Source organism: Aquarana catesbeiana, linkage group LG01 (genome assembly GCF_042186555.1).
Source record: "Aquarana catesbeiana isolate 2022-GZ linkage group LG01, ASM4218655v1, whole genome shotgun sequence".
Taxonomy (NCBI): domain Eukaryota; kingdom Metazoa; phylum Chordata; class Amphibia; order Anura; family Ranidae; genus Aquarana; species Aquarana catesbeiana.
This window is the reverse complement of record NC_133324.1, coordinates 628,899,242-628,911,529: the sequence shown is the minus strand read 5'-3', so window position 1 is coordinate 628,911,529 and position 12,288 is coordinate 628,899,242. Positions and strand designations below refer to the sequence as shown.

At 42.7% G+C, this 12,288-nt stretch overlaps 1 protein-coding gene across 3 annotated transcripts in view; it reads left to right on the top strand.

Moving 5' to 3' along the window:
• The window catches only part of LOC141109028 (N-acylethanolamine-hydrolyzing acid amidase-like), a 73,233-nt gene that overhangs the window by 12,301 nt on the left and 48,644 nt on the right, over positions 1–12,288 (top strand). For all 3 annotated transcript variants that reach the window (XM_073600985.1, XM_073600991.1, XM_073600998.1), the window contains exons 4-6: positions 3,925–4,015; positions 5,433–5,509; positions 9,962–10,134. In XM_073600985.1, coding sequence (XP_073457086.1) covers positions 3,925–4,015; positions 5,433–5,509; positions 9,962–10,134 — 341 coding nt within the window. The remainder of the gene's footprint in view (positions 1–3,924; positions 4,016–5,432; positions 5,510–9,961; positions 10,135–12,288) is intronic.

Sequence of the window (12,288 nt, the reverse complement as noted above, 5' to 3'; positions counted from 1 at the left end):
TTCTGTGTGCTAGTGCCATGCCCCACATTTACTGGTGGGGGGTCCCAAAACCGCAACCGCCTGCATGTTTTTTTATTGTGGGAATCAGGAGGTGGCTTTCCCGGCCTGTCAGAACTGTAGCACAGAGTCAAGTAAAGCACAGTGGAACTCCTCCTCGGCTCTGTGCTACAGTTCTGATAGTTGGAGCTATAACAGTGGCACTGTGTTGAAAAAAAAAGCCTGGGAATACCAAATAGAAAGGTGCCGGCTGCATTCGTTATTTGTAAGAGAGCTGGAGGGGCATCTGTGAGAGCTGGGGGGCATTTCTGAGAGAGCTGGGGGGGCACTTGTGAGAGGTGAGAGACCTGTGGGGGCATCTCTGAGAGATAAGAGTGGTGGGGGGGCATTTGTGAGAGCTGAGAGAGCTGTGGAGGCATTTGCAAAAGCTGGGGATCATTTGTGAGGGCTGGGGGGCTTTTGAAGGAGGTGAAAGAGCTGGGGGGGGTTTCTGTGAGGTGAGAGAGATGGGAGGGCATTTGTGAGAGGTGAGAGAACTGGGGAGGCATTTGTGAAAGCTGGGGGGAATTTGTGAGAGAGTTGGGGGGCATTTGTGAGAGGTGAGAGAGCTGGGAGGGCATTTACGAGAGGTGAGAGAGCTGGGAGGTCATTTGTGAGAGTTGAAAGACCTGGGGGAGATTTGTGAGAAGTGAAAAAGCTGGAAGGGCATTTGTAAGAGCTGGGGGGCATTTGTGAGAGCTGGGGGGGCATTTATGAGTGCTGGGAGGGCATTTGTGAGTGCTGGGAGGGCATTTGTGAGAGAACTGGAGAGGCATTTGTGAGAGAGCTGGGAGGGCATTTGTGAGAGATGAAAGACCTGGGGGGGATTTGTGAGAAGTGAAAAAGCTGGAAGGGCATTTGTAAGAGCTGGGGGGGCATTTATGAGTGCTGGGGGGCATTTGTGAGTGCTGGGAGGGCATTTGTGAGAGATTACAAAGCTGGGGGCATTTGAGAGAGAACTGGGGAGGCATTTGTGAGAGGTGAGAGAGCTGGGAGGGCATTTGTAAGCGCACTGGGGGAAACTTTGAGAGAGAGCAGGAAGGGCATTTGTGAGAGGTGTGAGAGCTGGGGGGCATTTGTGAGAGCTGGGAGGGCATTGGTGAGACGTGAGAGAGCTAGGGGGAACATTTGTGAGAGAGCCGGAGGGGGGAGCGGGGGGGGGCATTTGTGGGAGAGCTGGAGTGGGGAAAGGTGGGGGTTGGACAAAGACAGCTGTGGGAAAGTTGAGGGTTTGGTGCAGAGCTAAGAAGGAGGGATTCGTGCAGTGATGAGAGCCTAGGAATAAGCTGGCTGTGGATGGGGGTGCAGAGGGGGGTTGTGGACTGGGGGTTCAAACGTCAGACGGGGTTAGGTGCATGATTGGGGGGGGAAGTTGGCTGGAGAGGGTGAGTTCCTGTGACTATGCTCTGAGAAAAAAAAGCCCTGCTTGTATCACATTGATGTTGTCTCAAATTAAGAGCAATTTTCACCACGTGTATTCAGATAAAAGCAGGCAATTGGCGGACACCCTTCATTCTCATCAACTACCTACTATCTTCTCTCCTGTTATAGCTAGTCTTAACTCCCCTATCTCAGATGAGGAGATAATTAGGCATGTATGGTTCGTTTCGTTCTGAATAAATATTCAGGCGAATTTTTCATTTTTCTGGGATCCGGATGTATCCAAATACCCGAATTACAGTTTTACCGAATGCTCTGAATAAGGAAATTAAATTCGTTTGAATTTCCGAAATTCGAATTGAAATTCTAATAGAATTTTACATAGAATTACAGTTAAATTCAAACTGTAAATATGTTTCTGAAATCAAAGATTGTGTGTGTTATTAGAGTACCATTTCAAATAAATGCTGTTTTAGTTAAGCCAAAGGTGATTTAAAGAGTCATTTTAATCATTTGATGAAGATTTTTTCTTTTGTTTGTTCACTTTGCCATTTGATTGGAAAATAAAAAATCTAAAGTTTTTGATTCGGCCTATTCAAAATGTATTGATTCGAACGTTTCGAATAGGAAAAAAAAAATCTGGAAATTCGAATAAAATTCGAAAAAGTCATAAAACGAATTCTGAATTTGAATCCTGAATACGAATTCAACTAATCAACCAAATTTAACACAACTAAATTACTAGATTAATTAATCTAAACGAATCAAACAATTTTTTTCGTCATGCACATGTCTAGAGATAATTGCCATGATTAGATCCTTTCTGGCCAATAATGATAATATTTGCCAGCACACCACGGATCATCAAGTAGCGTCCAAACGATTTTTTAATGAAGCATGAACACTTCACAAAATAGGTAGTGCAACGTTTTGGAGTGCCGCAGGACCCCTTGTCAGGCATGTGATGCCCTACGAAGGGATCCTGCATGAAGTAACTATATTGCTCCTGTGTACTCTGTGCCATTGTGCCAAGTTGCTATACCCCTTTACCTCTGATTCTTCATTAGCAACTTCCTTTCTGTTTACGCCTAATGTCCCAGACAGTTTGACCTTGCAGACATCTCACTTTTGGATGGAAAAGGCTTTGTTTCATTTTGACCAGTTGGTGGCTGTTAGAACTAGAATACTCCAGACCTTCCAGAATTTACATGACCCAGGCAGGCCTTCTAAAGTTAACTACCAATACGACATTATGCACTTTATGGGCAATTTTTTAGGACCAATTTTATGATTTGATGGCATTTGACAAAATTTGTTTAGAAGGCCCATCCTCTAAGGGCATGATCTCCCGCATTTATAAACTTCTCATTACTGACCTCAGCATGTCTATATGTGAAAGTGATATCAGGCCTTGGGGAAGGATCTGCTTTCAAAAACATGGCAACTTATTTGGTCACATGCACCCAAGAGCATTCAAGAGCTCTATCTGCACCTTGTACAAGGAAAATCAGTATAAAATTATTTTTTCACTGGTACCAAACCCCAGACCTGCTCCACTCCATATATCCCTCTGCTGACCGCGGTTGCTGGTGATGCAAAAAAGATCCAGGCACATTGTGCCACATCTATTGGTCCTGCCTATTCATCGTCCCTTAATGGCAGATGGTCCACTCCCTACTCTACTCTATCATTGGATACTGGGTTCCTTTCAATCCCAAAACCTTCTTTCTGGGTCTCCCACCTCATGCCTTCTCTAAATTTTCTAACAAAAAACTCCTTGCGCAGGTGCTGACTGCAGCATGGTGCTTGGTAGCTCTTAAATGGAAGAAATGGAAGCCCCCTCTTTGTTTGAATTGCACTCTAGGATCCAAGATGTGAAGTGGATGAAATACCTGACTGCCTCTTTAACTGACTCAATGGATGCCCATAACCGGGTTTGGGAATTGTGGGACCTTTTAGAAGCTCCACCAGTCTGACATATTCCTGGCCATGGTACGGTGCGCAGATGGTGGCTTACGATTTGGGTAGGACTCTGACACAGGTGGATATTCTACTTTAACCTCCCCTTTTTTTTCTTTTTCCCTCTCTCCCTCTTGCACTCTTCTAAGTTTTCTTTGTGTCTAGTACAGTGAATTTTGACATCTGGTTGCGCACCTTAGCGTGGATAAGATCTTGTTGAGCTAATGTAATATTTTTCTCTTTTACTGGAAGCCAGTTTGTTGATCATATTATGCCACCACAGAGTTAGGTGATAATATATTTTGTATCCTGTTTTGAGGTCCAATTACCCTAGCCTTGCGACTTTATTTTATTGTCTGTATGCTGGCACTTTTTGTCTATTGCCAATCTGAATGCCTTGTACCTTTTTTGCTTTATGTTGAAAAACTAATAACAATAAAAAATTGTCAGTTCTCAAAAAAAGCATACATGAGAAAATCATGTGTGTTTTAGAATCGCCAAAATGTTGGTACTTGTTTTTTAACTGCTATTATGTGCTTTATATTTTAGATTGTGTACACAGGAACAACTTTTACAGGCATTGTTGGTCTTTATACTGGGCAAAGTCCCCATAAATTTACTATATCTTCAAATGCCAGAGGTAAATTACATTATTGTGTGCTTGTACATACAGTATATTCCTTATTTAATATATATTAAGTTCAATACTGCTAATAAAGTTAACAGTAGGCATTTTTTATACATATTTTTCTTATTGAAAGAATGTACTTACCCAGCCCACCACCCTCGGAGATAATAATTGATTGTACATGTTTTGGATTGGACAGCGTTGATTGCTATTGCTTCTCACCAAGATAGAAGGCATGTCATAGATATATATATATATATTGCGCACTATGCAGTTTTTATATATTTGGGAGCTATTGAATTGGTTTTTGTATTCATTATTAAGGACAGTAATGCCCCATACACACGGTCGGATTTTCTGACGGAAAATGTGTGATAGGACCTTGTTGTCAGAAATTCAGACCGTGCGTAGGCTCCATCACACATTTTCCATCGGATTTTCGGACACACAAAGTTTGAGAGCAGGCTATAAAAATTTTGCGACAACAAAATCCGTTGTCGGAATTTCCGATCCTGTGTACGCAAATCCGACGCACAAAGTGCCATGCATGCTCAGAATTAAAAAAAGAGATGAAAGCTATTGGCTACTGCCCCGTTTATAGTCCCGACGTACGTGTTTTACGTCACCGCGTTCAGAATGATCGGATTTTCCGACAACTTTGTGCGACCGTGTGTATGCAAGACAAGTTTGAGCCAACATCCGGTGAATAAAAATCCTAGGATTTTGATGTCGGAATGTCCGATCAATGTCCGACCGTGTGTACGGGGCATAAGACCCCTTTCACACTACTGTTCCAAACAGTTCTGCCTGCCCACCACCCTCGGAGATAATAATTGATTTTACATGTTTTAATCAATTGGATTGGACAGCGTTGATTGCTATTGCTTCTCACCAAGATAGAAGGCATGTCATAAATATATATATATATTGCGCACTATGCAGTTTTTATATATTTGCCCCGGGGTTCAGCAGACAGATTCCCTGCTGACCAAAACAGAGTCCAACCCATGTAAAAGGGGCCTTAAAATCCAATTCCAAGCAAAAAAAAGGAGAATTTCTTCAGATTTTTTGTCTATTTGATAAATGTCAGACCAAACAGGAAGTGAGGGAAATTTTCCCATTGGGGACACAGTCAGTGATAAAAACATTTTTTATAATAAACTGCTGCCCAGTTGTTGGGTGTCACACAGCAAGTGGAGGACACAGATAGTATTTAAAATCAAACTAAGGTTGAAATTCTATTTAAGACTACATTTTTTTAAATATTTTCCAACACAGCAGGAAACTGGTTAAGCGTTTCTTGTAAAAACAATCTTGTTGCTATCCTAAAAAACTAAACCACAAATACCCTGCAAAGGAATAATGTGTAAAGTGACATGATAAGAAATCTTTACCATCCTAATGTTTAAAGGTTAATTTTTCCTTACAGAGGATAATCAGGTCCTGTGGAAGAATGCACTTTCTCTTTTATTGCGCAGATATCCTGTCAGCTGGCTCATCCGAGATGTAAGCTTTGTGTGATTACTTTAGTACATTTTTGTACCAGAGTAAATATGTTCATTAATTTTGATAACAATATACCAGGAAAATATCATCCTGCTGTCTTTAACATGAGGAATGACTGCAGTGCCAGGACAATGTCATCCAGTGCCCAGGGCAAAGATACCAAACTCCACCCCTCAGATTCATGACATGCAAGCTTAGGAGATCATACACCCAGCAGTTACTCGCTTGTCAAAATTACTGCTGCTGTCATTACTTTTGTCAGCCTTATAAAATAAAGAAAACGCCCCCATCCCTTCAGTAAACCATTGAGCCCAGGATAGTAGTCCCTCCCGCCCACCCCTTATACCAGCCTTGAATTAATGCAATAATTGGCAACTTATAAAGATATACCTCATTCTGATCTGTTCCCTGCTGAACAAAGTGCACACTAAGTAAAAGGTCAAGTTAAACTTCCCATCACTTCCACTGTGCATGTCTTGATTTCTTCCTGCCCCCATCAAAGAACAAGGGTGAGTGACCAGGATGATCTAGTTATTGGAGAGGGACATGAGAGGGACATATCACCTGCAGTTACCTGGGAAGTAATATGTGTAGGGGTTGGGGTAGACGTGGAATCACAGATACTCCTGCAGAGGCACCATCCCCTAAGAATATGCAGCTATGTTTCAAAAAAAGGTTTATAACAGAGTGGGACTTTGATTGTGCCTCAGAGGAGTATAATGAAAAAAATTTACACATACTTGAATTTATAGAAAAATATACAAATTTTATTCATCTGCCAAACGGCAGTACCTTCTGAGAATAAACAAGTTAAAATTGCACTGGTGCGCAGTCATGTTGGAATAGGAAGGGGCCAACCTGAAATTCTTCCCACAAAGTTGGGAGCATGAAATTGTCCAAAATGTCTTGGTATGCTGACGCCTTAAGTGTTCCCTTCACTGGAACTAAGGGGTCAAGCCGAAACCCCTGAAAAACAAACACCCACACCATAATCCTTCCCTTCCCCAAATAATTTAAATCAATGCACAAAGCAAGGTCCATAAAGAGATGGATGAGCAAGTTTGGGCTGGAGAAACTTGACTGGCCTGACCTCAACCCGATAAAAAACCTTTTGGATGAATTAGAGCGCAGACTGCAAGCCAAACCTTCTCTCCAACATCAGTGCCTGACCTCACAAATGCGCTTCTGGAAGAATGATTCCCATAAATACATTCCTAAATCTTGTGGACAGCCTTCCCAGAAGAGTTGAAGCTGTTAAAGCTGCAAAGGGTGGGCCAACGCAATATTGAACCCTACCGACTAAGACTAGAATGCTATTAAAGTTCATGTGGATGGAAATACAGACGTCCCAATACTTTTGGTAATATAGTGTATAAACCTCAACACAACCATTTAAAATATCCTTCCAATACTGGTTTTGTATACACTGAAAATAGACAGAGATCTTAAAAGCACCATGGCACATGGAAGGCAGGAAGGATCACTATGACGCATGAAAGGCAGGAAGGAAGGATCACTATGGCACATGGAAGGCAGGATGGAAAGATCACTATGGTACATAGAAGACAGGAAGGAACACTGTGGTACATTGAAGGCAGGAAGGATCACTATGGTACATGGAAGGCAGAAAGGATCACTATAGTACATGGAAGGCAGGATGGAAAGATCACTGTGGTACATAGAAGACAGGAAGGAACACTGTGGTACATTGAAGGCAGGAAGGATCGCTATGGCACATGGAAGGCAGGAAGGAAGGATCACTATGGCACATGGAAGGAAAGATCACTATGGCACATGGAAGGCAGGAAGGAAGGATTACTATAGCACATGGAAGGCAGTAGGGAAGGATCACTATGGCACATGGAAGGCGGGAAGGCAGAAAACACCATGGCACATGGAAGGGAGAGAGAGTGGGGAGAGTTCAGTTGTTCACTCACCTGAGGCTCAGGCAGACATTATGTGCACTGCTTTAATGTACCCACCCACACAACCCCTTCACATGCAAAGCATTGGCTGCATGCCGGGGGTTGTGGGCAGGCACGGGGGGACACGGGATGGATGTGGAGGAGAACTAGCCTCCGGCCTCCTCTTTTTGTATGTGATGTAGAGCCGGTGGGTGGGTGAGAGGGCGAGGGTGGTGGAGCCTCACCAGCTGCAGTGCGAAGCGGTGCACACCCGCCAGGGGGATTAGTGGAGTCGAGTACCGAAAGTTCCGGCACTGTGCTTCTCTGTGGGACTCAGCCCAGATTGGCGGGACACTGGGATTTACTTGAAATCCCGGGATGGTCTCAGAAACTCAGGGACGGTAGGGAGATATGTAGCTCTCTTACAATCACCAGAGGCAGCAGTGCCACCTACTGGAAAAGGACACACACAGTAACTAGGGTCCAGGAGAAAACTAAGAAGCTAAACTATCAAATCGCTAAGCTGACTGCAGCTTAGCACCACTAAATTTAGATAGACACGCCTGCCTAGGGCAAGGTGGCTACACTTGTGAAAGATGGGAGGATTATCTGATCCTCCCCTTCATCCAGGGGCACATAACCATTTTTTTTCCAACATGATCAACACTGAAGGAAGCCCAGCTCATAATTTTCTCCAGAAAAGTATTTCAGGCCTTCAAATATATCAGCTATTTTCAAGACTCAGAAACTTGGCCTTATATAGGAGATTCTAAGCAGTGCATAGCACAATATAAGTTTTTCTGTAGATTTCATTAAACTGGCCCAAATGGCCAAACATACAGTATCTCACTAAAGTGAGTACACCCCTGAAATTTTTGTAAATATTTTATTATATCTTTTCATGTGACAACAGTGAAGAAATTACACTTTGCTACAATGTAAAGCAGTGAATGCACAGCCTGTATAACAGTGTAAATTTGCTGTCCCCTCAAAATAACTGAACACACAGCCATTAATGTCTAAACCTCTGGCAACAAAAGTGAGTACACCCCTAAATGAAAATGTCCAAATTGGGCTCAATTAGCCATTTTCCCTTCCCGCTGTCATGTGACTCGTTAGTGTTACAAGTTCTCAGATGTGAATGGGGAGCAGATGTGTTAAATTTGGTGTTATCGCTCTCACTCTTTCATACTTGTCACTGGAAATTCAATGGCACCTCATGGCAAAGAACTCTCTGAGGATCTGAAAAATAGAATTGTTGCTCTACATAAAGATGGTCTAGGCTATAAGAAGATTTCCAAGACCCTGAAACTGAGCTGCAGCACGGTGGCCAAGACCATACAGCAGTTTAACAGGACAGGTTCCACTCAGAACAGGCCTCGACTAAAGAAGTTGAGTGCATGTGCTCAGTGTCATATCCAAAGATTGTCTTTGGGAAATAGACACATGAGTGCTGCCAGCATTGCTGCAGAGGTTGAAGGCGTGGGGGGTCAGCCTGTCAGTGCTCAGACCATACGCCGCACACTGCATCGAATTGGACTGCATGGCTGTCGTCCCAGAAGGAAGCTTCTTCTAAAGATGATGCACAAGAAAGCCTGCAGGCAGTTTGCTGAAGACAAGCAGACTAAGGACATGGATTACTGGAACCATGTCCTGTGGTCTGATGAGACCAAGATAAACGTATTTGGTTCAGATGGTGTCAAGCATGTGTGGAAGCAACCAGGTGAGGAGAGCAAAGACAAGTGTGTCTTGCCTACAGTCAAGCTTGATGTTCGGATTGTCATGGTCTGGGGCTGCATGAGTGCTGCCGGCACTTGTGAGCTACAGTTCATTAAGAGATCCATGAATGCCAACATGTACTGTGACATACTGCAGGAGAGCATGATCTCCTCCCTTCAGAGACTGGGCCGCAGGGCAGTATTCCAACATGATAACGATCCCAAACACACCCACAAGACGACCACTGCCTTGCTAAAGAAGCTGAGGGTAAAAGTGATGGACTGGCCAAGCATGTCTCCAGACCTAAACCCTATTCTGCATCTGTGGGGCATCCTCAAATGGAAGGTGGAGGAGTGCAAGGTCTCTAACATCCAGCAGCTCCGTGATGTAGTCATGGAGGAGTGGAAGAGGACTCCAGTGGCAACCTGTGAAGCTCTGGTGAACTCCATGCCCAAGAGGGTTAAGGCAGTGCTGGAAAATAATGGTGGCCACACAAAATATTGACACTTTGGGCCCAATTTGGACATTTTAACTTAGGGGTGTACTCACTTTTGTTGCCAGCAGTTTGGACATTAATGGCTGTGTGTTGAGTTATTTTGAGATGACAACAAAACTACACTGTTATACAAGCTGTACACTCACTAATTTACAGTGTAGCAAAGTGTAATTTCTTCAGTGTTGTCACATGAAAAGGTATAATAAAATATTTACAAAAATGTGAGGGGTGTACTCTCTTTTGTGAGATACTGTATCTGAAGAATTAAAGATTTGTGGCCTACTTTGTCTGTGAGCCAGATTTTCCTGTTCATGTTTTTTTGTTATTCAACAGACATTGAACAGTGCTCCAGATTTTAACTCAGCAGTTGAAATACTATCACATACAGAAATCACTGCTGAAATGTACCTGACCATTGCCGGTACAAAGCCAGGTGAAGGTGTGGCTATTACTAGAGACCGAGATGGATTGGCTGATGTTTTGAATTTGAATGTCTCTGATGGAAGGTGAGTGGGTATTTTAAATGTTTATTTTGCTGCCCGCAACTGCGCCATATTTTAAAATACAACACATATTAACATTATATTGTACTGCATTAAAAAAAAAAAAGGATATTGGCTGGTCACATGGCTTACAGAGGAGCTTCACCCCCCATCTATTTATATTTTTTAAATCCCCACTTACTTGATGCTGGGTTGTCTTCAGTAATTCAGTTACTCACCCACACAACGGATCCAATGTTGTCCTGCTTAGACCCACTTTTCTGATGTTACCACTCAGGTTCCATTCTGCCATTTTCTTCTGTGACGTCATCAGGGGGTTGCTGTCTCCTACAGATTCAGGCAGCCGCCTCCTGATGATGTTCCACTAGGCCTGCCCCCTGGGAGGAAAGCTTTTTTCTGGGTGAAGATTTGTTTTAAATCCCATTGTCCTTATTGTATGCATTGATATAGTGTAACACAATTGCTTGGAGAGAATGATGACATAATCTATAGTTAGAAGTGAGTGATTTCGGTAAGCAATAAGCCTAATCATTGGGTATTCACTGTTCGTTTCAGGAAAATCCAGTACTGTTGTGTGAAAAAGAAAACAAAATGTGTACTCAAAAGTATTTGAAAACAAAAATAAAACAGAAAATGAAATTTCACCTGTTAGCCTTCGGTCACACTGAATACGGTTTTGAAATCCTGCGACTTCACTTGAAATCGTACAAATTCTAAGCTGCATGTGGGTGCGACTTCAGGTTTGCGACTTGGAAGACATCTGTGTGGCTTCAAGTCATGCCTGAACTTGCAATAAGTAGTGCAAGAACTACGTTCAAAATCAATGCAACTCCAGTGGAGTCGGAGTAACACCGATTTGACCGCTACTATTGCAGACAATAGGGTGCGACTTATCATGTGATTTGGAACTATCAAATTGCATTACATGTTGCACCGGTGCGATCGGAGGCTTAAAGTGCAGTGCTACTGTAAACATATACCAAATAAAACGAATATTAATAAATCTACAGATAAAAAATATCTAGCATGGTGGTAAATAAATATAACTTATACAGTACTTAATAATGCATTTTATCTAAAATTTCCAAATATTTAACTAGTATGTATATTAATTGCATGTAGAAATAATAATGTGTCTACATAAAATCATTAAAGTGGTTGTAAAGGCAGAAGGTTTCTTTACCTTCATGCATTCTATTCGCTTGCTGTGAGGAAGGCTGTAGGGTGCAGATCACTGTCCAGTGTGTACCACCACTGCTGTATATTGACACTTGAGTAGGATCCAGGGTGCTGAGTTCGGTGTGCCAACAGAACAGATGTAGAACAGATAGTTCACTAATCACTGTGTGTGACCAGATGGTGAGCTGCAATATCGCTGGGACTGGTGAGCTGCTGCTGCGGGGATTTACTATTTGCTACTAGAGAGAGTGAGCCCTTTAGGAACTGACCATACAGCCATTTAGTAGCCTTATTTCTGCCTGCAGCCTTGCCTCTGACTTTTCTCATTGGGCCCCAACTCTAATCATCTGCTCAACTACACAGAGACCTTTACCTATTGCGTGTGCTAAGAGGTACCTCTCAGGGGACATTGCACCATAATGTAGCCGTTCATCTATAGTGCAATCTAGACTAGTTATAATATTATTACTCAAATTGCAGTTAATGCTTATATGTAGGAATGGGCCTAACACCCACTGGTTTGGTTCGCACCAGAAAACCACGAACAGGCAAAAAGCTCTAGCGAACATGCGAACCCTATTGAAGTCTATGGGACACGAACATGAAAAATCAAAAGTGCTCATTTTACAGCAGAGGCGGCTCTAGACTTTGTGAGGCCTTAGGCAAAACTTAGACATGAGGCCCCACTGTATTATGAACTGTATTAGTAGGGTACAGTATAGGGGAGTGGACAGTACAAGGGGTAGGTAAGTGGGCATAATAAAGATATATTTTCCTCAAGCAGAGCTGCACAGGGAAACTGCTCTCACAGATCCTACCTATTCTGGTAGGCTGTCACAAAGAGAGAAATAAAGGGGGATGGGTGGAGAAAGAAAGAAAGAAAGAAAGAAAGAAAGAAAGAAAGAAAGAAAGAAAGAAAGAAAGAAAGAAAGAAAGAAAGAAAGAAAGAAAGAAAGAAAGAAAGAAAGATGGACAGGA